Source organism: Rhea americana, unplaced genomic scaffold (genome assembly GCF_003343005.1).
Source record: "Rhea americana isolate MKP2758 unplaced genomic scaffold, rheAme1 scaffold_104, whole genome shotgun sequence".
Lineage (NCBI taxonomy): Eukaryota > Metazoa > Chordata > Aves > Rheiformes > Rheidae > Rhea > Rhea americana.
In genome coordinates this window covers 2,447,484-2,473,149 of record NW_028185084.1, presented here as the reverse complement: position 1 = coordinate 2,473,149, position 25,666 = coordinate 2,447,484, and the positions used below count along the sequence as shown (strand labels likewise).

General features: G+C 40.6%; 1 protein-coding gene across 1 annotated transcript in view; it reads left to right on the top strand.

Moving 5' to 3' along the window:
- Positions 1-25,666, top strand: part of LOC146601361 (VPS10 domain-containing receptor SorCS1-like) — a 303,293-nt gene that overhangs the window by 258,838 nt on the left and 18,789 nt on the right. The window contains exons 18-23 of the mRNA XM_085308294.1: positions 2,197-2,310; positions 3,146-3,317; positions 14,088-14,274; positions 19,215-19,348; positions 21,444-21,567; positions 22,527-22,639. Of these exons, the coding sequence (XP_085164420.1) occupies positions 2,197-2,310; positions 3,146-3,317; positions 14,088-14,274; positions 19,215-19,348; positions 21,444-21,567; positions 22,527-22,639 (844 nt within the window). The remainder of the gene's footprint in view (positions 1-2,196; positions 2,311-3,145; positions 3,318-14,087; positions 14,275-19,214; positions 19,349-21,443; positions 21,568-22,526; positions 22,640-25,666) is intronic.

Genomic DNA, 25,666 nt, shown 5'->3' with positions numbered 1-25,666 from the left:
CTTCCTATCCGTCTGATCAAGATGAAAACCCATTAGTGGAAAATATATACATGTATATACGATATAGATCCCACTAGTGTCTGGTCGTAGATAGCCAGGTCTGTGCAGTAGCTGATACCTGGATCCCCGGGTCTCTCCAGTTACTGGTACCTGGACATAGGAGGTCTGGAGCCCTGCTCTTGTTGCTCCTAGTCGCATACTGTGGTAGCTCTGGTACCTGGCCTTAGACACTCGGGTGTATCCGGTAGCTGGATCCTAGATCCCAGATATCCCCGGTGGCTTTACTCACAAACATGGACATACACATGTTAACAGGTCACTTCGTTGGCTGGTCCTGACCTATATGGCCTTACCAGTAGCCAACCCCCCGGATCCCATAGTCTTGCTAATAGCCAACTCTCAGACCCTCTGGTCTCTGCAGTATCCAGCCCAGATTATAGCTGCTTTGATACCTAGCTTCCAAGTCTCTTATCCTCCTCAACAGCTAGTCTGCCATGGTGCTTGCTAGCAACTACTCGAGTTGGCAGACTCGCATAATGTGTGTGCACTCCAGCCTCTCCAGCTGCTGCTGCCCCAGACACATGGGCCCTTACAACCCATGGTCTGACTCTGGTTGCTGACACTTAGACCTCCATGCGGACAGGTGCATGCAGAACAGAGAGCCTCTCACCCAGCAAAATAGTTAGAAATGAGGTTTAATAAGAAGGTAGGACAGACTGGCAATCATGTGCATGGCATGGCAAGACTAGCAACCTTTTACATATGACTATCTCCTTTTCACCCTGTTTTCCCATGCTCATTCCTCCCCAAACCATCTTGATCCCTCCCTTCCCCTGCCTTTGATTCTTCCCCTTAGCATCCCAGAATAAGTCTCGTACAATCCCAAACTCCTTTCCCTAGCATCCCACAATGAGCCCCATACCCCTGTAGGCAGTAACCTCACTCAGTGTTCACAGGTGATCTGGGGAGAGCCTCTCCTGCTGGCTCACCTGTTAGGTCTCACACCCATGGTTGTCATGTGGCAGCAACTCTCTAGGCTTCACCTGGGTTATTGGGATTCCTCCACTTTCTATTCCTGCTTCTTTGTTATATGGAATGAGTCTGTAATCGCATAACCTAACACTGTCCTAATCCTGTTTTTTTGAGAATATTAAGCTACTTGACACTGAGAAGGGATATTCAACTGAAGGACTGTGTTGTAAATAGTAAGCAAAGCAATGAGAGTCTCCTTTTAAAGATCATGTTGCAAATGGAATACTGGAATGTCGGAGGACTCTGTACAGCAGTTCTCAGAAATGGTATCCCATTAAATTTTTAGTTACGGTCTATGGAGATAGCACAGTAAAAGGAATAAGGATGATTTTCCACCCAGTTACCATTATTCAATGGCTGGAAATTCAAGCCAAATGTGAACTGAAAACTAGGTTAAACCATTTTTTTTTTGCTTTATTTGTTCCACAAATAAAGAACAAAAAAGGAAACATTTTTATAAAGTCTTTGTTTATCTGGAATCAAAAACAGTCTGAACAGTTGTTGGTTTTTAGTGGAACAAAGGAAATTCAGTCATAACTAAATGAAAACTGGAGCACAAGAAGGTTGCTGACTGACTTATTGTTTCTAACACAATTTTTAGTAGCAACTCCTCTTCCAAACTAAACTAAAAATGAAAATCTCAACTGCCTTTTACATTATCAAATATCCCTAGCTAATGTTTTGAGCCAGAGAGGTGTCTCAAAATTGTGAAGTTTCCTCTACAGCTCATGTGATATTGTTTTCAAATACAATTAATTCTTCAGAATGTCTGTTTTCTTAGACGTGACTGGGACTGCAGTGATTGGAATTGGCTTAGATCTCTGGCTTTTATTACATTTGGTGCTAATGTTGTACCTAAGAAGCAATATTCAGTTGTGGAGGGAGAACAGGTAATGAAATAGGTCATTAGCTACCTGGACTAGAACTGAACAGACTAGTTCTGCTCTTGTTTGTACTAGGATATATCCAGGGTAACTACCCAAATCAAAAGTCAAAACAACATGAAGAATATGTTGTTATATCAGTAAAGATCTGAAATCCCAATAAACAGACTGAGGAAAATCAAAACTTGTAATCAATTTTAGAGAACATAAACTACTATCTGTTTTTTTTCTATTTGATTGTTTATTTTCCCTGTGGTTGCTTCTCTGAATGCTGAAACAGTGATTATGGATATGAACGTCACAGCAACGGACAATGCTTGCCAGCATTTTGGTTTAACCCATCTTCTCTGTCAAAAGACTGTAGCCTTGGACAGAGTTACCTCAACAGCACTGGGTAAGTGGCACAATAGAGGGTATTTTAGCAAGGGCAGCCATACAGTCCTTAAATGAATGACAAGTACAGATTGCATTTTCTAAAGGTGAATCAATGCTGCCTAATGCCCTTGGGATTTCTTTTTCATTAAGTTTGTTAGGGCTTGCAGTCGAGCCTACTAGATCTCCATCAGGTATGGCCCAGACCTATTCCTGACACTGGTGTAAATGTGAACAGAAGTAATCAATGGGCAGCTATCCTGAATGCTTGATTAGTCTTGGCCTTCTTGGATGTCAATGGAAGATGTAGCTGAAGTCAAGATACTGACCTCAGACTGCATTTCTGATGACAGCGCTCAAAGCAAAGGAATGCAAGCTGCCTGCTGGYGTTCTGTACACACAAGGATAGGCAGAATTTGCTTCTTTATTTCAACTCTGTCATTTCTAAGGCTGTGGAAGTGTTGCTTCACAGCTGATGAGGAGTGGATAGTTCTGTGGCATGTGAGAAAAGCTTTTTGACTATGCCCCAAAATCTAATAACAGAATTGAACTGCATACTCTACATGTGTGACATTTACTTAAAACTTTATAGTTAATATAATTATACATTGTATGTAATTTATGTAGCCTGTGGCATATAGGTGTGCTATGCAGGAAAATACTAAATGCCATTAACAACAGTGTTACACTACTTGTATGTTAGGCTCACATGTAGTGCTTGGCTGARGCAAATGCTAAAATACATTTGGCAATCTTTCACCAGTCTAAAGAAACCTTAAAAATGTTGCCTGTTCCCACTTACCCCAATTATGCTCCATGTCAGCACCTTGTATGGGTTTCTCTCTCTACCTTTGCAGGTATCGAAAAGTTGTTTCTAATAACTGCACAGACGGCGTGAGAGAACAGTACACAGCAAAAMCACAGCAGTGTCCTGGCAAAGCCCCCCAGGGACTTCGCATAGTCACATCTGATGGCAAACTGACAGCCGATCTAGGACACAATGTCACTTTCCTGGTCCAACTGGAAGAGGTAGGCTCTATTTCTATGTTTATGTCTCTGGCCTCATGGGTGTATTTCAGTCTGATTCATGCCAGGTAACGCTTGTAAAGTAGTGAAGGGGTGAACCACGAGAGTGTGGGATGAAGTCAGTCAGCTGCAGGATGTAGCTGSGTTGAAGTATGCCATGAGAGATAAGGGATGATGTATGGAGACGATGAGACAGAACGTCCATTGCACTGCATCGGGTAATAACTAGAAGCTGATAAAAACTGGRAACTGGTCTGTAGTGGGAATTTCACAATAGGATTGAAGAGTGACAGTTTGAATCCTGATCCCTGTCCTTACCTGTGCTTTGGACTTCCTGCTGTGTTTGACTTTCTGTTTTTACTTGTCACTGACGYTCAACCCAACATGGCTAAAAATGCGCGTGCAGATCTGTTCCCGTCACACGGCTCGGCAGGGATCTGCATATTGTTTAGGTTTTGGAGGCTGAAATCTCAAGATGCYGTTGCTATTAAGTCTGAAATTGATTGCAAATGTGAACCTGAGTCAGTCTCTAATCAGAACCCTTGTTTACTCTTGTATCTGTAACTTAATATTCCACTCTTCTCACTCCTGTTATGAAATCCTTAGAAAAAATATAAGGATTTTTTTCTCCTTTTTCTGCTGGTCASCACTTCTTTATGATTTATCATAGGCTCCCAAATGATGGCATTTATCAAGTCGCTTTYTTCCCTTTTCCCTAATCCAATTTGATTTCTTTAACCTTCTGCATTTTTACATATATAACTGCCTAATAATYCCAAAGAACAACTCCGTTTTTACACTAAGGGACAACGTACATCCCCTTATAGCTTAGAATATCCACAGAAATTACTTCTGACCCTCTCCATAGTAAATGTCATCTACAGCAAGGAAAGAGAAATGCGGATGACCTCTGGAGCTGAGTTTTGTAGGTGTGGGTTAGGGTTTTTAMATCTCTATTATTGATACTTTCCTCAGCAAACAGGTGTCCTGATTTGTAAAAGCAATAACATATAATATAAAATCATATCTAACCTGAAGCAATTGTTAAAACAGAATGTTCATTTTCTCCAAAATATGGTCRCTATTTCTCAATAGTGACAATTATATAACACAGCCACTGCAGATGCAGTCATAACAGCATAGACACGTTCATTTTGGTGCAACTCTTAGCTATATATTTATATATAGATATAAAGAATATAGTCTGACCTGGATAAATTATTGATCTCCATCCTTAAAGATGGAAGAAAAGARGTCCAAAATGAGATGCAAACTTTTCATGTTTCTTACCAAACAAATGATTATAAAAAGGTGTAGTTATATACCAAAATAAAAGTGCTTTGTGCATTGCCTTTTTTCTCAGAAAACTTTTAAAACAGGTGTAAGGAAATGAGATGGGTTATCTGAGACATCGGTCACACAACTATCAAGGAATTACACCAGTAGGTCAGAGGGAGAGACAATCTACCAGAGTGTGGGAAGCTTGGAACGAATTTCCTGGTTTTCCCCCTGTGGATATTTGAACTTGCATATCCCATGAGTGCCCTGACTGCTCTCTTAGACAGGGATCTTCCCCGGATTGTTCTCCATCTTTTCTGTTGATTCCGGTCTTGGTAGTACTACCTCAGTATTTTCCACAGTCTGGAAACAACATCATCTCCGTTAGGAGATGGGGTCTTTCTCATGCCATGCATCAGGGAGTACCTAAGRCGTGTATTGAAATGTGAGTCAGCTTCTGAGGAAATCTAAAAGGAACCCTTATTTCAGGATACCTGATAAGGCAGAGTTTGGGAACTGCCCTGAGGGCTGAAACAGTATGATCAATCTCCAGCCTTGGTGATTACTCTCCCTGCCTGATGAATCCCAACTTCCTACTTCTAGATTTGTACATGTAAAGAGGCTAGCATGCAAATAGCAAAACTTTCAGGTGAATTTGACCCAATATGATAATGACTTTTGAGCTGACATGTTACAACAAAAGACATATTCAATGAAGAATTAATTTTTTCCAGCTATATGTAAGCTRTAGGACTATAAAGTATGATTATAGCAGTGTAATTGCATATACAGTAAAACATTTACTGATTTAATTATTTCAATAACAAAAATCACAGCACTYGCTAGAAAAGTTAAGCCACTTGGCAAAAGAACAGTCACCTTTTTATAGAATAGTTATTTAATTCCTTTCCTTCCATTGCAAACAAGGTGGAGAGATCATAAAACTTCCCAATTTCTATTCAGTTCTGCCCTGTGCAGATGTACAGAATATATAGCCAAGGCTGCTCAGCATTCACAAAATCTGTGCTACTCTATTTTTACTGAAGAGAAGAACATCAGGTGTCAGAAAAGGCTGGATATGCTTGTGTGTGAATGCATGATTTTCCCTGAGGGCATATGAAGAAGATGTATCCTATTCAACCCTTGCTTCSTGGAGTGATGACTAATATTTTATGTACTTAACTCTTTGTTGGGGACTCTYCCTTTAGCTCTCAGGATGTAAAAAAATAGTGGCCTTTGCTCATATCTTACTCATGTCATAGTCCCTTCGCAACTTAAATTCTTCATCCCTTTGAGATAATTTGTTYGAAGCCCTAAGTTTAACGCAGTTGATCCATATATTGCAGCCTCCCAGCTCTTTTTCTTCGGGCTTAGGTTCCATTTGAACCTTCTAAGAAGAAGCAGGTGAGCAAGGAGAAGAGAGTTCTTTTAAGATGTGTATGGTTGTTATTTTTCGAGGCCTTTCTGCTCTATYTGAGGACTCACCTGGGCAGATCTCAAAAAGAGGAAGAACTGTAGATGCAAGCTCACCAGAGGCCCTGAAAAATCATTGCGCCTCTGTAGTGGAAATGATTACTAAGAGGGGAGGAAAAGGCTGGCAGTAAAAATCTGATGTTCACACGTAGCTGTGGGAGTCAGGGGCAGGAACCACAGCTCAGGGGTTTCCTATAGTGATTCTTAAGGCTGAGACTGTGGACTATGTCATTCTGACATTGACACAATGTCAGGAAAATAAGATGTCTTCTGAAGAGAAACAAGGACAACACATTCAAAACTGTTCTAATATGGAAAAGACACAAAAGGAAAATAATCACTGGACTCTGGGCAAGTGAAGACGGTGCAGACACCAAAACCAGCAGCACCCAGAGCATTGCAGATTGCTGAGAYCTGAGATTCTGGCCCACTTTTTCTAACCCTGAGTCACATGCAATTTCCCTGTAAATCARTTGTATTTGGCATCATATAAATATCATTTAAAGCAACAACAATCAACATCTCATATTTARATAATCAAAGTGATCTAACTTTCCTGTCACTTTTTAGGATGTATGATTAAGTTCTTAAAAACTTTTTGTAGAAGTCTCCTTACAATCAGTGCCTTTGGTCTCCTGCTACTGGAAAGATTTGTCCAGGTACATTCTTTTATTAATCTGGGTGAAAGCATCATGRTTTTCTTAATGGATGAAAACAGCATCAGTATTTCCTTTTATGATTAACATGGGTCCATCGCACTAAATATTCAGCAAGTGTTTAGTAAGGAGAGCACCTACTTCTACTGGTAAATCTGCTTTTAAATTTCCTTTGAGCTAAACAGAATAGCAACAGTGTGTTTGTCACTGAATGGCAGCCCAGGAGAAAACTGGTTGTGCTTAAAAGCAAATTTTTGTTTTGCATCAAAGTGCTGCTAACTTAACAGGTTAATCATTTGTTTCTCTCCCTGACCCTGTGCACAGACCTATGGCTGTCTGGCTGTGTGGCCTGTCACACTGGGGCGTTCAGCAGAGCTGTTTCTCAACCCAAACAGATTCTCTTGTTTTATTTTTGAACAGCAGCAGAAACAAAACAAAGCAAAAACTACGAAGTCATTTTTGCTGCTGAAGTTTTTCATCCCAGTGTCCCCCATCACAGGGTCGTGTAGATCCCTTGCCTGTCACAAACCCAGTTGTTATTTGTGGGGAGAACATCAGACCCCTGTGGTGTTTGCTGTACTGCCTCAGCAGAGACACCAAAAGCAGCAGTCTCCAGAACAACACTTTGCAGCACAATGGCTTTCAAACACGTTTCATCTGATTGCTCGTATATCTTTGCTGAGGAAAMGGATGGTAACGACATTCAGGGCAGAAAGGTTCAGGGCTTTGGTTGTTTCATTACAGATAATTCACAGAGAAACTGCCTCCTCTAATTTATTTTTTATCTTGATAAAATGACAGTCAAAATCTTTGACATTCCGGGTCTGCCTCACTTCTCACTTGCCAAAGTCACTCCACTGGGCATAGATGTTGGCTTACTTTTGACTACTTTCTGCTGCTCTGTGATTTTCCCTTCCTTTCTAAGGTGGTTTTCCCTTCCAAATGCATAGGGAAAAGTCGTTTGTTCTTACAGTTTAACTCTGGACTAGAATTGAGGCAATCTGAACCCATTCCTGAACTGAACTCTGAGCTGTTCCTGTGTGACCTGACAGAAGAAACTTAATCTTTCCATGTCTTTGTTCCCTACTTTGAAAATAGAGCTGTTCTTTCCCTCTCATGCCCTCCGTAGCATTCATTTTCACACTGAATGTTCATAATGTTTCCTGAGAAATCTCTTTATCACACGAGTATACAGATGGAGCCCTGATCTTCATTGAGACTGCTATGGTTTCTGCAATGACAGTGTTATTAAATGGTTGCCTAAGGTACATAGTGTCTCAGGTACATTTAATGAGCTCAGGGGATACTGCTGGTGGGTCAGYACTATTAGCATTTCCCGTTTCAGTGCTGTGGTTCAGCACAATTCGGAATTCAACTCAGCRGAAGTCTCTGGAGATGAGCTTAGCATTAGCGTTGTTCTGATTGYTGATGTGCCCAAATTAAAGATGCAAAGCTAGTAGTACTTGACAGCACAGGCCGTAGATCTTTGTGGTATCCTACTGTGATCCCTCGTCTGATATCACAAGTTAGTGATGATTATGAAAATCTGAAACCTTCATGCTAACTTCTAATGCACATGCTGAATCATGGCTGTTTATCTTACCAGCACCACCACGTTCCTATTAATAATACACAGCGAAAGATCGGTACTGCCCTCCCTACACCAGCCATCTGATACACAATTGCATTTTCTGCATGGCAAGTTGATTGGGAGAAATCAGAGTGTTTTGTGCATTTTTAGATTCACTGCTGAAATTCCATAGAAATGTGTGAAAGTTAACTTCTCCTTCATGAAGACACACAGCACTACACTCTTGTAATATACCTCCAGTCACAGAAGTCAAATTATTGTGAATCAYTCTGAGAGGCTGTATTTATTGATTYCTGTGGTGCATAGAAGATCTAGTCTTGTAAAAGAAAAGATCATAGATCATAGCTAAGTCATGCTGGCAGGACTGGCAGTTAGGCTGAAAGATTTGATTAGTACAGTTAACTGATTTGGTTAAAAAAAAAAGAAGCACGTGAAAAACATCAAGCTGTTTGCTCTGATAAGAGATACATTTCCATTCAGTTTCTGCTTTTAACAAAGCTAAGWGCATCTCTTTTTGAGGAGGAATATACACAGGAAAGCATAATTTTCAGTACTTGATCAAGCTGTACTTGAATGTCTAAAATTAAGCACATGCTTGAAATGGGTCTGGATTAAAGACATCCCATGCATAAGCAGATACTCAATTGCAATGAAAATATCTTTTCTTATGATGATGGAAAAATGCCGCAGAGGGAAAGGGGTTAACCTGAAGAGAGCATGAAGCAGACTTCTGAGACATTCATTCAGGAAGACAATCCAACAACTGCAGCGTCTGCCTCTTGCAGAGGATAATTAAATCTGTTTTCAGCATCTGTATGGAAGAGACACAAGTCAATGCATAATTGAAGACTTTAAAATTAAATCTGAAGCATGGAACCAAAATTAAAAACTTCAAACTGTGTTTCATTGTTTTAATACTTGAATTTACATATAAAGACTAGAACTTAATAGGGAAAATACATGATTACAACCTTCTGGGTGTGATTCAAASAGAACATTGGAGACAGAATCCTCTTTAGATTGATTGGAATGAGCCATAATCTCACATATACCAAAGTATTACAGCTTGCATAAAAGTAATCAAAATGTAACAATATTGTTGCAAACAATATAGGCAGTTTCTAGCATACCCTGAGGCAAGAAGCTTCAGAGAGTTTGTTGGAAGCATTCAGGTTGTGTATATGCTCTAGATTTTTATTCTTTTTGTCAAGAAACAGGAAATATGTACGTTGGTTTGGGGAAAAAAATCTTTTGTTCTTGTTTAGAAATCTAGGCATTTAGAAAACAGTTATTTTCTGAATTATTGTTAGTTTTTTTTTCTTTTTTTTTCTCTTTCCCTGGAGAGCATTAGATGGGGTCTCTAGAAACTTGTTTTTATTTTCCAGGGCTTCTCATCAGGCTGAAAGAATTTCTCGTGTGCTTCACRTTCAGCATACGCTTAATTCTTTCGTTAGACTAAAGCCTTTATCAAGATTGTTGCAATGCACTTAAGATTATACCCAAGTTTGTGGGCATATGTTTTTATTTTTCAAGCTATTTTATTAGGTTGCTGACCAGCTCAGTGTGATTAAAATACAGATACTGAATGCGGAAATGAATTGACATCTCCTGTGACGCCTAAGAGCACTGACATTAAAAACTCTTGCAGCGAAGGCCAAAGAGGCTGCACGCGAAAGGCACCACTCAGCTCAGAGCTGAGGGCTTCAGAGTGCTTCTCTGTGGCTGCAGAAGTGATGCTCGGAGCTCAGTGGGCACCTCACTTGGGCTCAGAGCTTCAGAAAACCCCAGCAAGTAGCACTAAGTTTGTCAATATGATGAGGAAAAGCTGGGGAAAGCATCAGGAGAGATTTTAGAAGGATGTATGTGTATATATAAAACTGTTGCAAAACAAAACATTCCTTGGTAAAACAACCACATATAAATGGCTCTCCAGAGCTGTCTGGGACACAGACAGCTGGGACTGATGTAGAGCAGTTATGAGCTATACAGGAAATGTTTTGATCTTGCTCACTTGCTTTCTCTTTCTGTCTTATTCTGCCTGTGCTCTTAACTGACATTAGAAAAAGCATTTTCACGAGTCAAAAACACAGACTCTTTTCCCCCACCCCTTGCCTAAGCTAAAAATTGTAAATGTCAGCTTTGCAAAATGTGGCATTTTCATAAGGGTGTYATAGCCTGGATTTTACTGAATAGAAAATATATTTCCAGTTCAAAGGKTTTTAAAACAAAATAGGAAAGGCCAAGATAAATGAAGAAGACTGGAGGAAAAACAGCTGAAATTCTTCTCCAATTAGATTTTCAGGAAATGTCTTTGTCACTATCTCTTCTCCCTGGAGAATTTGGAAGAAAAATTGAAATGTAAATCCTGTATGCCTAAGCAGTGGTTCCCTTCCCCAGCAGCAGTTGCAGACACCATGGGTTTCATGGCTACAGAGAAAATGGAGACAAGAGAAAAATCACTTGTTAGTGCATTAACTCTGACTCTTGCAGAAACAGGGCTGTTCTACAATGCTGTCGTCTTTTTCATCTTCATCTGCTACCTCAGATGCAGTGCTACTGCATGACCTTAAATATATTCAGAGATGATAAAGCCAGCAGGGTCACTGTGGTGCTGCAGTTTTGATCATGGAGACAGCTTATGTCCCAGCAGTGTAGCTTTACTGAATGATGTTCAAAGACGTCATCTGTTTTTAGTAACAAATGATGACTAAAACCCTAATGATGATGTGCCTGGAGGAACTGGGAGAGCACGTAAGGGCACAGCCAGATATTTCAGACCAGAGCACTCTCTGCCTTTCGTCCAAGTCCAGCACTGTGCTCAGGTGAATATATCTCTCTGGYGAAGGTTCAGAGCCGAGGAGCTCAYGTMTGCCCACAACTGTCTGTGGAGGCRTAATCCGTTCAGTGCCTCCTGTTGTCTCTCTAAGACAGGGCATCGCATCAAAAGCACCTGAAGCACTTCCCATCATGTTTCAGACTTTGCACTCTGCCATCTTCTTTCAAATAACTYGCCAAAGCACTTAACTGTATACTTAAACCTGTCTCCTGTGTTCCTAATTGCTCTTCACAAGACCCCTGTGATCCCCCTGAGTTTGATCCCCTGTATAACACAGGTAGGAGACCTTGCCTCAGTGATTTGTGTCTCTGAGAAAAATGTAAGCCTATGCTTAAACTTAYAGTAATGCTTCAGATGAAGAATTTGCTAAGAGCTTTGCTGAATGGAGGCATGAGTGGTTTGCATTGCTCGAGCAGATAGATTTCAATATCTCATTGAAGACTGCAGATGTTACGATGTTAATTACCAAGAGAAACTYATTTAAGAGTTACCTAATGGCAACTAGAAGCTGGGTTAATGCACAGGATCCCCATGTTCCCTTCAAGCAGGATAATTAAGTTGGCCTTCTCTAGCATCTCACACTACTTTTGTCCACACTGGTCCTCTCGAGTGGAGAATGGAGGCATTCCTCTCTATACTTTAGAGACACCAGGAGGGGAAATGGCATGGGATAGCCATAGGAATCTCTAGGTGTGTGTCTCTGTCATTGACTGTCCTTTTCTCACCCACCTTCAAAATGGGATCCTCTAATACAGAGCAATAGAATTGTTTTTTTCTCTTCTCTTTAGAAGCAACGGAGCTTAGAGCAGTCAGGCCAGGGACAAAAACTGAGACTTAGACCCAGCCCTGGAAGGGTGCCAGCATAGCATAAGGGCTCTGTCTGTAACCTCTGAATGTAGAGTGTCTGGGACAACRCTTCTCTTGCCCAGCCCCAGGTGTAGCTCTGATGCTCCCCGATTTCCCTTCAGGCAAGCACCGACTCTTTCTGCCTTGACAACAAGCGATAAAAATACTGAAGGGAACCTGAAGAACSTGCAGATTACATTACAGCTCCATCTCATACTCCCACACATGCACATTTCCCTTTCCAGCGTGGAAACCTACTGGATGCCAGACGCTTACACTGGTGGTACCTTTCATTCCAGTTGGACATCCAGAGGGCTGCTTCTCTCTCAGGGCAGGGAGAAAAAAAAGGGAAAACCAAACCAAAGTAAATTAAATGTCCTTTCAGCCAATTTTATGAACTACCCTCAGCTATTAATTTAACGGCATTCTTCCAGACAGYGGCAGCTGCTTCAGCGCGCCAGACTGTGGAGTAAGCCGCTCCATAGCAACAGCCAGTGAGCATGAACATATCCAGCATAAGGATCATGCAGAGCCACTGAGGGGCACTTTCAAAGGGAGTAAGAATGCTCAAAGTTAAGATACGGTGCTATGTCTTACCTGAAAGGGAGAGGATCCGTAGCAGGTGCTGTTGTGATATAGGTCAGTACAAGCTGTACAGCCATCTGGCTGTCAGAAATGGCCCTCACCGTAAGCATATTACTGCCCAGTGACAAGAGAGTCCTGCCAGTGTTTGTGGTGCACGAGGCACAGGTTGTCTGCGTCGCTGTGTGTGCTCATTCAGTTCTCTTATCTTTTGAACCAAAAAAGCCTTGTAACCAAAAAGTCAAAAAAAAAAAAATTTTTTTTTTTTTTTTTTTTCTGTAAAGCAGAACAAGGAAATGGCATCACTCCCCTCTTCCAGATGTAAATGTCTTTCAGAGCTGGATGGCTCTGATTTGAGTTTAATGAAACTGTATGAGGCAGGCTGGAATTCAGTTTCAGGAGTAGAAGCTCAAAACCCATTCTAGACTTGTTTCATATAAATGAATCCCTGTTCTGGCATAGAAAATACTGATCTTTGATATCCTCAGCTTTTGTTCTGTGGTATTTGTTTGTTTACAGCTGTGAAATTCTCTCTTTTTTTAGTTTCTTTCTCTTTTTGTTATTTTTTGTATCAATTCTGAAATGTGCTAGATTAGCAGTTTAGGAGACTAATGTCACAAGGTGGCAGTCTGAGTTATATCACAAACCTACTCTGCTAGGCTGCTAGCATTTTCTCTAGACAGGAGGAAAAGAGTGTAATGAGCATGGTTAATTCATTAGCCCTTCCCTTGCGAAGCAGGCAGCAAGGGTCCCCCTTAGTGTCAGTAGTGTTGGTGGTTGCTATGAGGTAGATACAAATCCAGCTCRTTGTAAACTAGGCCACTGAAAAGGTCGTAAGTTGCTGTAAGCCGTCACCTTTACTATGTGAGGTTGGAGGGGGTTTTTTGACACCCTGCTGCTTTGATATGGTCARCTCTTCCCTTGGAAAGGGTGGATGGCTTAGAGGACTTCTCAAAGGCTCTTCTCTGTTTTATCAGTCTGCTTTTTAYGGTTTTAAGTGCAAAACCTCAGATTGTGAGATTGCTCCAAAGACAGAAGTAATCTCAATAGCTATCCACATCCGAGTGACTGCTGATACGAGGTGTAAGTAAGCACCATCCTGCTATGTTCTTTTCTTCACTAGAAGGAAAGTCAGAGGGAAGGTGCCAGTTCATTTTCCAAAAGACCCCTAGTCCTCCTGACAATTAGGCAACTTGTGCAACAACTGTACCTTGAAGGACACCTTCATAGTTATACTCAAGCTGAGTCACATCTCAGGAAGCATCACCTTCTCTCTATTCGTTATTGAGCAAGTTGATGAAGTGACTTTCTTTCCTCAGCTCACGTAAGACCTTGCGACTATCATCTGGATGATCTAGGTGTCCTAAGTCTGATCCAGTCTCTGAAAATCATGTTTTGTCTTCCCACCAGAATGCCTGTTGATGTCTGGGATGGTCAGCTGAGGTGCTAGGAAGTCYGTTTCAAAGAAAAGCAGCATCTATTCTGACCCTTCTTCTTTTCTGTCACTATAGGGAGACCTCCAGAGATCTATCATTCAAGTAGATTTTGGAGATGGCATCGCTGTGTCATATGCCAATCTCAGCTCRACAGAAGATGGGATCAAGCACATCTACCAGAATGTGGGCATATTCCGAGTGACCGTGCTAGTGGAAAACAGCCTGGGATCTGATAATGCTGTGCTCTACTTGCATGTAACATGTACGTTATACCCACTGCTAGCTTCCAACATACTTTAAAAAATTATTACTTGCCCTTAGTAATGATGTTTGGGGGTTTGCAGCTGGCTAGGAATTGATGGGAGATGATGTGTGTTTGGCTGTCCTTCAGCAGAGGGTTCCAGACCAAGAGGAGCCACAGACAGTAGTGACATTTCCTTTTTAAACCATGCTTAACCTCTAATTTTTGACAATGTGATTTGAGACACCTCAAAGGAATGTCCAACCCTTTCTAAAAAGCACCTTTGTTAACATGTTTACACTTCCAGAAAAACAAAGATATCCAGAATCTTTTYTAAAAGCCTTGACTTATACTTTGCACACGTTACGTGCTGTAATGAAATGCAGCCACATCTGGGATGGAAACTAGTGCATTTCTCTTTCTCCGTTGTCATAGGAACCAAGATCCTGATGTTAAAGAGTATAACAAGAAAAAACATTATCTCTGCATTGCTCTTCTACTGTTATTTTTAACCTTTTTATACTTCAACTGTCTCTGATTTACAAATGAAATGTATCTTAGTCCTTGCTTTAAAACTAGCTGTATATTCTTTCATGTGTATTCTAGCTTGCAGTTATGAACCAAAGAGTTGGGCTATTATTGAAAGCTTGTAATGTTCCTAATGTATTTTGGTTGGGGCCATCATTTGCCTTATTCAGTGAGGTTCTTTTTGGTTGATTATTTATATTTTGGACTGTGTACCAGTGTGGCAGAATTAGTGAAGAAAAAGAAGTTATGGTTACAGAAAACAGCCTTAATACTACTTAGCCTSTATCAAAGTGACTCCACATGTTGTCTAAATAACTTAGTACATTCTATATACTTTAATTCCACTTTTGTAGCATGAAAGCAGCTGCCTCTTCAGTGGGAGAGAGCAGCTCTTTAATGATGCAGTCACATCAACAGATGAGAGCAATGGGAGGTGTAGTTGTGAGGGATTGGAGGTTTATGAGGGTATGCAAATGGAGCAGAAACAAATAACTCCCTGAACTTCTCCCTTCAGAAAAAGCATCAGTTCATGATCATAGTGGACCATTTATGATTCCCTAACCTGATAGGTACTGGTCTGTGGCAAATTTTTATGTCACCTAATCCTTCAGCAACACTGCAAATTTGAAAACTGCATAATTATACCTTGCAAAAATAGCAGTACTCATAAATTAGCTTACTCTAAAGCTTGGGTTTTTGATTTAGGGGCTTAGCTCATATCATTTCTGCATTGAGGTACTGGTGAATGAAGGTAAGTTCTCAGCCTTTAGAAAGATGCAGATTTTTTTTCTTTACTTGTTTAACTATGATCTTGTGTGTGTGCAATGCAGGGTAGAGAAAGAGACCTCTGCTCAGGAGCTGATGTTTATACACTTCTGCATAATTTCTTCAGTAATTCAACAAGCACAGATTTGGCTCAGTGGAAAAGACTCACACTTGCAGTAGCAAAAGGTTCTGGAATCAAATTCTGGTTTGTCTTCTTGGGTGTGCTTGGCTAAGTAGTGAGGGAACAGTTATGGGCCCTGAATGCAGAAATCCCCCTGTTTCTGCTGCTGGTTATGAAAGTCAGCTGAATAGGAGCCATGGGTCATTTTTTTTTCAGTCTTTGTAAAGGTCACTGGAAACAAATGAGGAAGTGCTTTGGCGGTTGATATTTCACGGGAGAGTCTGACAGCCTCATGCAAGCAGGGTCTGAAATCGTTTGCTGTTTGACAAGAGACAATTCCATAGGGACGTTGCACACGTTCAGCCTATCTGCAAAGTAATGAGGCCATGTGAGGCAGCAACTGCTTTCGCTCAGAACCCCCGAATGGAAAGAGAAGGCAGGTGTCCGGCCCTCATCCTCACAGATAGTGGCTTATCCATTTTTTGCAGCTGTTGAGGGATTGCAAAGTCTCTTTGATTATTTTAGCGAACAAGAAAGAAACAACGTTCAGATGTGTTTATGTGACTTAGGAAGCTGATGAAATACATACTTCTGTGCTACATTTAGATAAAACCAGCATGGGACTTAAATACTGAAATGGTGACTGCAGCCAGGTCTAGCATGTCCATGCCTGACCCCCAGAGACCCCAGGTCTTAGAGGGGTGCATCTAAGTCTCCTCTAAATGAGGAGAATTAGGGACCGCAGAATGTGTCACGCACTGAGCCTGGTGCCGTTCAGACTAGCAATAGATTTGCTGAGGACAAAGATGTACAGTAAATCCAGTCTCTCTCCAGAGCCTAAAGCCCAGATCCACAAAAGCTTGTAAATCCTACTTAAATGCTTACATTCACTCTCTGGTAAGTTAGAGGCCCGTTTCAGGTGTCTATGAATCTGGCCACTGGGGAGTTTTGTAAAAATATATGTCCTTGTAATAGAAACACACACAGTATTGTTAGGATGCTCAGAAAACTCATGTGCAGCCTGAGTGCTCAGGGAGTTTTTGAAAGGGCCACTAGCTGGTCACCCCCTTGTTACAAACTTGATATGTTGATATGCTGCATAATATGTTGATATGCTGCATAACCAGGTCTGGTCCTTCTAAAATCCTCCCCTTAACTATATTCAAAGACTTCTCTCAGGGTAGAATTGCAGGCACTGAAACCATGTGTTTGTGATCTCAAAGACCAGAGTAAAGTCTCCACCTGACATCCTCCTCATCCTGCAGTAGCTGCTGGGCCAATGTACAGRAGCAGCACATTTGTTGCAGTTGTGTCAACTGCAAAGATGTCCCTGGATCCAGAAATGCAGGTTGTTTTSAGGCAGGAGGATTTTAGGGTGCATGAACAGAAAATTATATACAAATAATGTTTTGACTTAATGCTGTTTGTCACTTTTCCAGCCAACAAGCTGTCTCTGAACTGTCCTAACGGACTGAAAAGTTTCCCAGAAAAGTTATTCATGCATTTGTCTGAATACATTAAAATAACATCACCTGCCCAAGTGAACCTTTAGAGAAGCTTCTCCCTTACTGTTCTCAGGGACCTGTATACCGTTTTTCCTGAGGCAGATGAAGGGCTGTAGTCACAATGGCTTAAAGGCTTCACAAAAAGCTCAGAAATGGAAATTGTCTCCAAACTTAACTAGGAGAATGCAGACTCCTATAAAACTAAGGGCCTATACAGAGTGAGCTATCCCCATCTACTGGCCAGATAATAGTTCAGCATTTTAGCCACTTGGACCCATGAGCTATTTGCGCAGAAATACTAGGTCAGAATTGGCCCACTTGAGCCTTTTTTTTCATAGTCTTTCCTTGCAGATATAGGATGCAGGTTTGTGGAGATGCTGGGTATTCTCTGCAGTGCAGAGTCACTTGAGATGCRTTCAGAGGAGCTGTGCACAGTTACGCTGCAGAGCAAGGTGTTTGACTTTACCATCGTCACTCCTGTCACCACATCAGGTGTTTGGAAATTTATTTCTTTTATAATCTATGCTGACCCTGGGCATTTGGCAAACATCCCAGAGGACAGCAGAGTTGTGGAATGTTCAGCCTGGGAAGCTGCTGTTTTTCAGTTCTCAGAGACTTGATGAGAGGAGGTACAGCTGGGTCATAGAATTGWGTCTGTGCAGGAGAATCCTATTAAAAGCATAAGGGTGAAATTCTGTAGTGCTTGAGTGGCAATAATCTAGCAGCACAGAGTTCTCATAGATTTGCAAGTAGACTATTATCTTATGTTCATCAAAGGAAAAATGAGCCCAGCTTGGTCTATAGCAAGCTTTGGTTTGTCTGATAATGGAAGACTGTAAATTGGACTGTGTCAAGCTAGGCATTGGCTGTTTCTGCACCCTCGAGAAAGCTGCATTTCAGTAATGAGTCAGGAGCACTGGTCCTTGCATTGCATATAGAGTCTCATTTGGGAGAATTTTTCCACACATCCCTCACTACCTGTGTGTACTGTATAGGAATATAGGGTGCTTGGCCCAAAATGTCTGGTGCTTCTTTYGTTAAAGATCAAGATCTAAATGGTGACATATATATGGGATATTTCATGAAAAATCCTCTCCTGAAATATAAAGGATCCTCTAGCAATGTATCTCAGTTCCATATGGACAATGAAATCAATCCTCCAGGGCTGTAGTCTCCACTTCTTATCACTGGGGAGCTTGCAGATGTCAGATGTGGCCTTAATTTGTTTTAGAAACTCATGGCCCCAGATCACCTGGAGACTCTTTCTTTCTCTCTTTCTGTCACTTTCAGGACAGTTGTTCTGTTCTCTAAGCGAACAGTCAGAACATGTGTTAAAAAATAATCTATAGGACAAGATGTAACAACAAAGGACCATCTGTCTCCGGAAGATGTGAAATGTGTAACCCTGGGCATGATGTCACTTGTCTAATGAATTATGTTCTGTTTACGCTACAGAAATAAAAGAGTATATAGAGGAAAAGGAGGGGGTAAGGTAACATTAAAATGAAGGCAAATACTKAACAGCTGCCTTGAGACAGAATTTTAGCTAGTATGAATAGATAGAGCATATATTATAAATATAAATAGATAGAGTATTGCTGAAGTTTATCAAACTGTAGCAATCGGTCAGTGAATGAACCCTCTGTATCTGAATGTGCTATGTCCTTTGAAGCTGTTTGTCCTGCATAGTGCATAGTCTAACATCCTCACAGGGAAGCCTGTATTCATGTAATATACCTCTGCCCCTGTTGTTTAAGTCGTATATGATGTCYTTGAGTATGTGACATTCCTGAAGTAAAGAGTTTGAGTTTTTCAGCTCAGCACAGGGGTGGCTCCTTTTTTAGAAACCACGGATCTTAAGTACAGATCTTAAGTTTCTCTCCTTACAAATGGCACGCAGCCATAACATTAACTGTCATGTCCCCTAGTGATTTGGAGGATACCTCTTTCCAAAACCAATGGATCTCTTATCAAGCCCCCTTCTTCCCCAGGTTGGTATTTCAGAGGGAGGGAGAGCTCACCTGCTGTTTCTGTCTCGGCAGGTCCCTTGGAACATGTTCACTTATCTCTCCCATTTGTCACCACGAAGAACAAAGAGGTCAACGCCACAGCAGTACTGTGGCCAAGCCAAGTTGGAACACTTACTTACGTCTGGTGGTTTGGGAACAACACAGAGGTTTGTATTCCCCATAGATCAAGGTCAAAAAAATCCTAGAGGAATTCTGTGACTGGGAAGGGAGGAAAAGAGGGTCTGAGAATACTTTTAAACAGTAAAAACATTTGTAAGCCAGAGGAAGAGACTGATTCCCTGTTCTTCAATGTATCAACATTGAAATTTTGGAGCTGCCAAACTCAGTAGGCTGTTTGCTCTGCTGTGCTCTCTCTGAGAGCAGCCAAAGCTCAGGCTCTCATAGATAGAAGAACTGAGCTGTTAGTGGAAGGAAAACAATTTGTTTCCATACATTAGTTGTTTGCAAAACAGCTGCTTTGTGATTGTTGCTGTGACTTAGCCGTAGGGCATTTTGGCATTCATGCAAGTTGACAATTCCTTTCTCCCTGCAGTTACATCCAAGGTGGATGTAGAGAATCAAAATCTCAAAGAGTTTCTAGTGTGGATTTCCTACCCCGCCCTTTCTTTAACAAAAAATATAGCATGTTTTTCTTTTTTTTTTTTTAGGAAGCCAACCTTCCAAATGTAAGTTGTTTTTATGTCTGGAACTGACTTTGCATAGTCCTAGGATTTAAGCCTCATTCCTCTGGTGACTAACAAGAGACTACCAGCAGTTTTGTGTCTCCCATTAAATATGCTAAACCCAGTGCAGAGCCCCCACACTCTGCTAAACTATATATGCATGAGGTCTTTATTGTCTCATGCTACAGGATGTGAAATGATTCCCAGTACACCTCCCTGGCTCTGGACTTTGCTTAGCTGTGATAACAACATAAACTAYATTCGGCTAGCTTTTTGCTTGCAGAGAGTTGGTATATCTGCACAGCCATTATGCAACTGTTACTTTATGTGTCTTCATGGCTGAAGTACCCAGAGACCATAATTAGTCTCTCAGGGGAGAGATTCTGGTGGATTTTGTAGAGCCAAATGGGATCTTTAGCAACACATGGTTATCTTCTGTATACTGCAGTTCAGAGACTTTCATCAGTACTTTCTACTTTGTTTAACTCTTTGTAATTGGGACAGAACTTGATCTTTTTGTTTTGTTTTGTTTTACATTAATAATTTCCCTCAGATGATGGAGAAATCACTGCTTCTCTTTCTTATCCTATCCCCTGACTATTTCCCCACAGCTAATTATCCTGAGCATTAAACACATGCACTGTGTTTGTAGTCTGAATTTATCTAGCTTCAGTTGCAAGCTGTTGGATCATGTTACGCCTTCCTATGTAGATTAAAGAACTCTCTGTAGTATCAGAAATCATCTCCCCCTAGAGGTACTTACAGGCCGTGATTGTCACCTTTTAACCTTCCCTCTGATCTACTAAGCTCATAAGTGATCAGAGTTGGTCTAACTGTTCTCATTGAAGTGGGAGTTTTACTACAGACTACAATGGGAGCAGAGTTCCACTTAATACCGAGTGCTTTGAAGATCTCACCCAGGGTTCATTAAAAAAGGAAAATAGAGGTTAAGGCAGAGACTGCTGAAAGAGGATACAGCTCACGGATAAACTGTTTTTCACAGCGAAACAAGCTGAGGAGACCTGTGTCCTCTAAACACCGTCACTCTCCAAAAATAACTTCTCCATAGCTAAAGATTACATATAAGAGCAACTGGGTAATTTTGATTTCACTCCTGGTTCTATCACAAATTCCTTGTACAACTTTAAACAATCATTTACAGCTAGTTCTAGCAAAGTGTGCCACCAGAGCAGTGAGTCTTGTAGYTGTAGCTCCCATTAGGAGCTGTGTGTGCCTCTGGGACTTGTGTGTGGGATCCAGAACGCTTAGTCAGCATGCTAAAGGAGGAAGCCTCCTARATACAGTCACTAGGAAATGCTAGGATCTTAAAACTTAACCTGTTTGGAAATTGTAGGTATCCTGCTTTGAGCTCCAGGAGGACATCTTCACCTGGATCCCTGGGCCCTCTCCTGAAAATTGGCTTCCATGTCAAAGGACTCCTTCTCATTAAATGTTTAAGTTTCAGAGCTGGAGCTAACCCCAGATCCTCTCAAATAGGCTGAAGAGCCAAACTCATACTTGATTTTCCTTTCCAGCCAAATTAACTTCATTTTTTTTTCCTTTTCTCACATATTCACAGCCACTGATCACATTGGAGGGCAGCATCACATTTACATTCTCTGTGGAAGGGATGAATACCATCACTGTTCAGGTCTCAGCAGGAAACACCATTCTGCAGGATACAAAGACTATTGCTGTGTATGGTGAGCCCTTCTCCCTTTATTTCACATAGGAAATCAACAGCTAGAAAGCCAGGATACCTGATGGCAATGTGAGATTTTTATTTCAGGGTGCTTTGAATGAGATTCTAAGCTTGGTTCCAGTGGTATCAATTTGGCATAACATCACTGAAAGCAACTGCCTGACATTTATCTGGACCAAGAGCTGCCTGGATGATCTCAAAATCTTGACCTTCTACCCAGAGCCCTCCTACATCTGGCCTATCGCTATATCATGACATCCCAAAACGTTGTCATTTTGCTAGCTAGTTAACCCCCTCTTGGCCAGTAGATGCATCTTAACTCATGCAAAAGCTGCTTGATTTGAAAGCTGTGCTGTGTGCTGTGGTCCAGTATAGAAATATGTATTGGTTCAGTATTGTACTCAGGCCTTAGAAACAGTTAGGGCACACTAATGTGTAGGTATAGCTAAACAACCACTGGGAATCACAGTTTTAGCAGTTCATAATAAGCATGTGATCACAACTATCTGGTTATCTCTGTCTCTGCTAATGGTAACAGAAATCAAGAAATGCATTTTCTAAGGCTAGTTCTCGCTCATTCTTTACCCAAGTCTCCTTCCTTTGAGCTAAGATTTCTTGTGTCTGGGGCGTGTCCATGAAAGGACAAACACAGCCTTCTTTACAGGGTTGCTTACTTTCAGAAATCAAGATTAGGGTAACATTTCAATTGCGGTCCCAATACAACTCCCTTTCCAGTGCTTTTCATCCATTAAGGATCATTCTTCTCTGTTGTGTGACACTCTAGGAGTGAACCTCACAGACAGTCTGTGTATCACCTGCAGACTGATAAAGAAAAGCAGACCACAAATTGCGGCTGGTTTCAGTAGATTCTGCCCACTCCACAAGGACATCACAACTTGTTTGGCAATGAGGTATTTCACCGTCTTTATTTGCCTCACGGTCATGTCATTGTATCTGCAGAGCATTTTCAATCCCTCCGGTTATCATTCTCTGCAAACCTGGATGACTACAATCCGGATATTCCAGAGTGGAGAAGGGACATCAGCAGAGTAGTCAAGAGAGCTCTGGTGGAGGTAAGCAATGTGCATAATCTACATTACTGTAGTTCTGATTTCTACTTTACACCTTAAGGCTAAATCAGTTGTTCTCTTGAGGTGTCTTTCCATCTTCAGTAACTGTAAAAGGAACCTAGGCAAGTGTCTGAGGCTAGATGTCTACATTTTAGACAAGTGAAATTGTCCTTTCTTAAGGTGAAATTATCCCATCTTATGACAGTCTGATGCTCAGAGTCAACCTTTAATTTATATTTTTAATAATAGTGGATTATATGGAATATTTCTTAGAAAAGGGTATAGAGCGAACAAACAACTTATATCTGCCTAGAGATGTCGAAATGTCTTTACTGCTGCATAGCAGTTCTTGCTTCTTTTACTGCTATTCTTATACAGCAGTGGAAAGTAAGGCTAAGGCTATTTTAATGGAATAACAAATTTGCTCTGTGAGACTTAGGAGACAAAATGAAGACAATTTTCACTACAGAGAAGAGCACCACAATAAGTGCTTTATGTCTTTCATATAACTTAAGGGTCATGGGTCAGGGCCGGATGACATTTTGCCCATCAGCAATATGAAGAAGCTCTGAAATTCCTTCCCTAATGGTAGAACAGAATGTCATAAAAATATTGTTACGTACCTGCAGGTTTTGATTTCAAACTGAGAGGCTGAGAAAAGGTAGAAGAGGCAACTGTGGTTTTTCAACTCAGCAGAAAAAATAATGTCAGGAAATGTTTGAAGTGGATTTGTGGGTGCATGGCCAAGGCCTTTCCAGTCTTTTTACACAGAAGATGCCACAAATGAACATATAACCTTTCTATTAATATTGACAAACCTAAAATTTGAGGTTTTTTTTTTTTTTTTTTTTTTTTTTTTAAAAAATGCTCCCTACCCCCCCAAAAGCCTTGGGTTGTTTCTGAAATTTTTTCTTCAAACTCCTCCAAAGACGGGAGGTGGGGAGGAAAAGAAGAAGCTTGGAGCTTGTTCTGTGATCTTTTGACTTGTTTATGTCTGAATCAAGTATTCAAGGATCCACTTATCTTTAAGATGAATTTTTAGTATAAAAACAACTCAATAAAACAAAATCAAGCCATGAAGTAAGGATTATAAAACCACAATACTAAAGCCACATTTCAAAGCAGAGTGGTGAAAACACAAAGTAGTTTTTGTTTATTTGAATTGAGTAAAAAAGATATTTTTGATAGCTAATTACCACTCTATATAGCTAAATGATTYACCTTAAACAAGCCTTTGTGAGAAGTTCCTATAAAAACTAAAGATAAAACCAATATATTTCCACGGCAATTAAACTCTGTATAAAAATAAGTTGAATAACTAAATAATTCAATAGAAAAATATAGCTGTGCTATAGAATTTTTATGAACTTTTATTAAAGGATTATGCTATTATTATAGAGTTCCATATACTAGGGTAAAAATTCTGCTCAGGAAATTTAGTTCTCTACTAAAATCTGATCTTCTCTGTAAGAAGGGATAATTTCAGATTATCACAAAATAAATTATTTTGTATTATGATCATAATGATTTCCTCAAGTCAATGATTTTTTAAGTCCTGTTTACCACTTCTCATGAAGAAAACAAGAATGAATTGAGCAGATTACCCCAAAAGCTTCCAGGTAAAAATAGCATTCCCTGCCTCAGAAAATGAAGATTTTCTATTTTCTGCTAATTCTGTGTCTTTCTCTTGACTTTTTAGACCAAACATTCATACACAAATAATGCCAGCCCTGACTTCTTACAATCCGATATATGAGACATTTATATTGTTATAGTTCTTTTCTAAATCCCTATTGAAAAACAACAACAACAATAACTATTTATGTTTTTCCTGGGTATGCAATGGAGGGGAAGGGTTTCATTTTCATTGCTCCACATGATGCTTCCTCATTGACCTCTTGTCAAGAAGCACCTGCTGGCAGCAGTGACACATGAGTCACAGAGTTAGCTCAGGTAATGGGGATCTGTAATCAGAGATTCACTGACTCCCTGTCCTTAGTCTGTCATTTTCTCCAGTGAGCAGCTGTTTCAAGTCTTGGCTCTTGAACTCAGAGGGAGAAAAAAATCGGAGAGTCTTAGGTCTGATTAGTGTCTGAGAAGATTTTGAGCTACATTACATAGCCAAATCTCTGTGTTGCATCCAGCTGCTGTGGTCTGCTGCTCTAGCTGGGGACTTCCCCTCTCCTCCTACTGAAGTCAGTATTTGGAAATTTAAAATTTAGATCAAAAACTTGAAATTAAAATGCATGTGCTGGATTATTTTACAACACAAAGAGGCAGTGGAAGAAGATTCAGCAAACTGTTTCTTTCGGCCCACAAAACTTCTCGAAGGCCAAGCCAGCTMCTTTTCTGGACAAGTCCACAACGTAATTGTCTGATGTCATTTCAACATCAGATAAAAACAGTTAACAGAGATGACCCTGAAAGTTATGGTGGTGGACCTTCTTTTTTTCTGAATCTTGGTTAATATTGTGTATAAGAGAGATTCGGATCCAAACTAATTGCTGGTTGTATAAGATTTTCATCCAAAATAACAAAGAATAAAAACATGAAGACTGATAACAATTTGAAGCTACCTAAAGAAAAAGAAAAAAACATTCCCCATTAACTTATGGAACTGACCAGGATGTGAACTGCAAGAATTTGTTTGGTTTTGGGGATCTAAATCTCATTCATCTGCTTTCTCCCTGAGTYCTCCTTCAGAAGGCTTTTAAGCTCTGTTTTGGCTAATCGCAACCCTAGAGTGCAATTCAGCCCACATACCTAGTCCTTTAACATGCTGTTTCTTAACCATGGACTAAACAATCTTGGAGACTAGCTTACAATAGACAGATAACTTTTTAGATAAAACAAATTCTAACAGATTCAGCTCTTATTTAGGAGCTCCTTTTAGCATGTCTTTTAGCACGTTATCATTAGGACTCTGCATATTTTACTGGGGAGYTTAGACTAGGAAATCATTAATCTCTGACTTTTTACCTGCACTGGATTTTAACAAGGCTCTCCTTGTCATACAAGCTATACTCTACA